This window comes from Coffea arabica, chromosome 11e, assembly GCF_036785885.1.
Source record: "Coffea arabica cultivar ET-39 chromosome 11e, Coffea Arabica ET-39 HiFi, whole genome shotgun sequence".
Classification (NCBI taxonomy): domain Eukaryota; kingdom Viridiplantae; phylum Streptophyta; class Magnoliopsida; order Gentianales; family Rubiaceae; genus Coffea; species Coffea arabica.
The window spans coordinates 23,663,920-23,668,745 of NC_092331.1; the positions used below are offsets into that span (position 1 = coordinate 23,663,920).

The 4,826-nt window shown below is 41.2% G+C and overlaps 1 protein-coding gene across 1 annotated transcript; it reads right to left on the reverse strand.

The window, feature by feature from the left end:
- Positions 1-1,264: 1,264 nt before the first annotated feature.
- On the reverse strand, positions 1,265-2,872 carry LOC140021240 (uncharacterized). The gene is made up of 2 exons (XM_072072006.1): positions 2,424-2,872; positions 1,265-1,886 (listed from the first exon to the last, which is right to left on the reverse strand). The coding sequence occupies exons 1-2, from the start codon at positions 2,870-2,872 to the stop codon at positions 1,265-1,267; spliced, it is 1,071 nt and encodes a 356-aa protein (XP_071928107.1).
- Positions 2,873-4,826: the final 1,954 nt, after the last annotated feature.

Below are 4,826 nucleotides of genomic sequence, written 5' to 3' on the forward strand. Positions count from 1 at the left end.
CCTTGTTACCGGTCGTCTCGAACCAGAAGCGGACTTGGTCGGGCGAGGAACTTGGGTGAACGTTTCGGTATACTCGAGTATTACCTTGTAGGTTGGTGGAGCCTGGCCAAAAGCCAGGGACGGGGTGAATGAATGCACGAATGAAACCAAATGCAATGAAATGACAGGAGAACGAACGTATCCTTTTCATGAATGTACTATCGCTTTCCATTGTAAATGTTTCTTGAATTATTGATACTCCATATTGAAATGACATCATTGAACTGAACTATTGTTAAACATATTTCATTACTGATTTTACTGGTTACTCGCTGAGCTTCTAGCTCACCCCAAAATGTTTTATTCCCCTCCACAGGGCTCAAGGCGAAGGAGTGGCTTGTAGTGTTTATTCATGGATTATCTCATGTATGGATTGAATTTGGATTCCTTTTGTGTAATCATTCAGATCGGGATTGTATTGAACGTTTAGAATTGATTGGATGTGTAATAGTCAAGATTTGGACTTCCTCCTGTATAATAATTGTGATCAAGGATCAGAGTGGCAGTGGAAGCGTGGACACTTCGCTTTTGATATGTAAATGTTGGAATATTTGATTTTTATTTGAGACTTTATCTTGTATTTGTTTGAGAACTGTAGTGATCGACTGAGTCCCGGCGAGAGCTGGACAGGCGGCCCGCCGAACCCTCTGGTTCGCCTTAGGGGGAAGTGGGGTCGTGACAATTTGTGAGGGAAATGGAAGCAAAAATGGTGCAAGATGAAGAAGCTTTCTTCTCTTCTTTTTCCTTTACTGTTCGGCCAATAGAGAGAGAGGTGAGGGAGAGAAGGGTTTGTGTTGTGTGAAGCTTCCCTTGGAAGCTTGAAGAATTTGTGGCCAAAAGCTATTCAAAAGTCAACTACGAATAGTACGCGAATAGTGTTCCGTACAACCACTTTTCTCTCTTGTTTGTTTCATTTGTACACTAATCCTCAAATGTAATTCGTTTAGCACTATAATTATTCACTCTTAGTAGTCTAGTATAAGTTTCTTAAATCTCCACTTAGTCATTTCGACGTGAAATACGCGAAATTCCAATTCGCGCGCGATAAAGCAAAATTTAAAAGCGATTCATGTAACGATAATATAATTAACCAATACTAGGGTAAATAATTATAAAAATAACTATTTTAAGAATGAAAACATGAATCCTCACATCCTCTCCCCCTTAAGAGAATTTCGTTCTCGAAATTCATACCTTGATTTGGAAATAAATTTGGATATTTTCCTCAAATTTCTTCTTCTATTTCCCAAGCTGTTTCCTTTAGTCCGTGGTTCTTCCAAAGAACTTTCACCAAAGGGATTCGCTTATTTCTCTGTTCTTTTACCTTACGATCAAGAAGCTTTATCGGTTTCTCCTCATAGGTCAGTGCCTCGTCGATCTCATTATTTTTCGGTTGCAAGACATGAGATGGATCTGGATGGTATTTCTTGAGCATGGACATATGAAAAATGTTATGGATCCGAGATAGACTGGGTGGCAATTCCAACTTATAAGCCATAATGCCTACACGTTGAAGAATTTTATAAGGTCCTACAAATCTCAGTTGCAGCTTCTTTCCTTTTCCTGCCATCAAACTCGCTTTCAGAGAAGTAATTTTAAGGAAAACTTGGTCTCCAACCGCAAATTCTAAATCCTTCCTTCGGTTATCTGCATAACTCTTCTGACAACTCTGTGCGGTTTGAATCCTCTGACATATCAACTTCACTTTTTTTCGTGCCTCCTCAATCCATGGTACTGTAGTTGGGTCTAAGACCTTTCGCTCACCTACTTCATCCCAACAAATCCGAGATCTACACTTTTGACCATAAAGCTCTTCGTACGGAGCTATTTGAATGGATGAATGGAAACTATTATTATAAGCAAACTCCACCAATGTCAGATACTTACTCCAACTCTCTCCAAAGTCCAAAGTACAGGTTCTCAACATGTCCTCAAGAGTTTGAATTGTCCTCTCAGACTGTCCATCGGTCTGGGGATGGTTAGTGCTAAAATTCAATTTAGTCCCCAACACTTCTTGCATCTTTTGCCAAAATCGCGAGACAAACCTAGGGTCTCGATCGGACACAATACTTACAGGTATCCCATGTAGCCTTATAATCTCATCCAAGTATAACTTAACTAACTTCTCCAATGAGTACTTCATACTAATTGGAAGAAAGTGAGCCGATTTGGTCAATCTATCCACTATTACCCAAATGGCGTTGTGACCTCTTTGTGTCCTAGGTAATCCAGATACAAAATCCATGGTGATATTTTTTCATTTCCACTCAGGTATCTCTAAAGGCTGTAATAGGCCAGATATTTTCTGATGCTCGGCTTTAACCTGCTGGCAAATCAAACAAATCTGGATGAACCGAGCAATCTCCTTTTTCATGTTTTCCTACCAGTACAAACTCTTCAAGTCCTGATACAATTTATTCCCTCCAGGATATACCGTATACTTAGACCGGTGTGCTTCTTCCAAAATTTTCTTTTTAAGCCCTTCGTCCTTTAGCACCACGACACGATTCCGAAATTTTAGTACACCGTTCACTCCTAAAGTAAAATCCAACTTTTCTCCCTTATTCACTTTCTCCAACCACTTTTGTACTTCAAAATCCATCTCCTGAGCTTCCTTGATGTGTTCCAACAAAATGGATTTCACGACAATGTTCCCCAGAATCACTTTTCTCGGTTCGAATCGGGGATTCAAACAACTAACCTCTTCCAACAAGTGCAATTCTTTAATCATCAATCCTGCCACCTGCACTTGACGACTTAAAGCATATGCCACCACATTAGCTTTCCCAGGGTGATAATTGATCGTACAATCATAGTCTTTCAAAAATTCCATCCACTTACGTTGTCTCAAATTCAACTCTTTTTGGGAAAATAAATACTTAAGGCTCTTGTGGTCGGTGAAAATCTCAAACTTCACCCCATAAAGGTAATGCCTCCACTTTTTCAGTGCAAATACTATAGCCGCTAATTCCAAATCATAAGTTGGGTAATTTCTCCCGTGCGGCTTTAATTTCCTAGAGACATATGCAATCTGTGATAGCCCCACCTCCCCCCAAGGCGAACCAAAGGGTTCTGCGGACCGCCTGCCCAACTCTCGCCGGAACTACGGATCCGAAACATAAGTTAACCCTACCAAACGCTCAAAAGAACTTCGAGAAAAAAAATATTCAGAACCCAATTGAGCTAAACTAAATGATACAATAAATCTTTGGTACAACGTTCCCAAGAAAAAATAAAACAAAAGAAGGTATCACTGCCACATCACAATCCAGCCAGGTTCTGGCCGGATTTCCGGCCGAATTCCTAGCCGGATTGGAGGCATGGCTAAACTCCCACGGATTCAAATTCCCCTGTCAATACGGCCGACTATCCGGCCAATAATTGGCCGGATTCTCGGTCGGATTTGATGAATAGTGTTCCCGGCAAAATTGTTTTCTTCCTCGTTCAAGTTCCGCACTTGCCTGGGCATTCCAACGAATACAAGAAAAGTTCCATCCAGCCATAAAACATAACCATTCAAACAAATACACTTAACTTACATGGTTACACACTAATATAACTATACATCGGATTGTTCAACAGTTCAACAGGCAACACGACCAGAAAGCCACATGTTATCATGGTACAATTAGGGTTTTACCAGCACGGATGAACTTAATCCAAATTATAACTACAAGTAGCTCTAGTCTTCTTCAAAATCATGGTTTCCAAAAGGTAGTCCCTGTAAGGAAAATAAAATGTAACGGGAAAGGGGTGAGCTAGAAACTCAATGAGGTACCAGAAATACACATAGTTAGATAGACACACCAGATAAGTAATGAACAAATAATTCACTTAGAAAGGATACAGGTGGCTCTGAAGAGCCAAATTGCTTCTTTTCTTTACCCGAGCTTGATCAAATAGTAGTTGTGTGACGACCCCACTTCTCCCAAGGGCGAACCCAAGGGTATCGGCGGGCCGCCTGCCTAGCTCGCGCCAGGACTCAAAACTTAAAACAATAAAACTAGATAAATCGAAAGAGCACTATATACAATATATATACAATCCCAAAAGTTACATTTACATCCTCAAAAGTCTCGAGTCAAACCACTCTAATACACTATAACCACAACCAGCAGAAGATAGACCCTAAGAAGGGTCCTTATACAAACCACCAAAACTAAACCAAACATCCTAACTGTTTAACTAATACAAGCCAATCTAACTATACTAGTGTACGAGCCAAAAGTCCCCGCGTCGGCCCCTGCTAAGGAAAACAAATGGAACGGGGTAAGCTATATGCTTAGTAAGTAAACAGGGGCGGAAGCATAAATTTCACGTAACAACAGTTACACAGTAAGAGTAAAGCAAAAGCAGAAAAGTAACATCACATAATAAGGATACAGGTGGCTCCAAAGCCAATTCATATGCCATGCGTGATCTCCTGCCGACACTCCGTCGACCGCACTCAATGGTCCGTAGAACTTCACTTGTACACCCACCGACACCTTATCACCCTCACTGGTCAGTCACCTCACAAACTTGCCCGGGCGAACGAAATCACAAACTTGAGCTTGAGTCACAAGCTCGGGTCACAAACTTGGTCACCTTCTCGGTGAACCGGATTCACAAAATTGGTTCATAACATGAACCTACAAACTTGGTGATCTCAGACTAAGTTGGACTGACTTCGACCAAGCCCTAACCGGCTCGAATAGTCCAAACAGGTCTTAGATCGGGCCCACGAACTCACAAACTTTGCAAACTTCACAAACTTTACTCGAAAGTCGCCCCGAGCCACAAGCTCA

Bases quoted from the DNA above. Each gene is read 5' to 3' on its own strand.
- LOC140021240 (XM_072072006.1), bottom strand. From the start codon at position 2,872: ATGGAATTTTTGAAAGACTATGATTGTACGATCAATTATCACCCTGGG. The intron at 1,887-2,423 runs GTAGGAAAACAT...TTATAATAATAG, and splicing joins GACTTGAAGAGTTTGTACTG to TTTCCATTCATCCATTCAAA.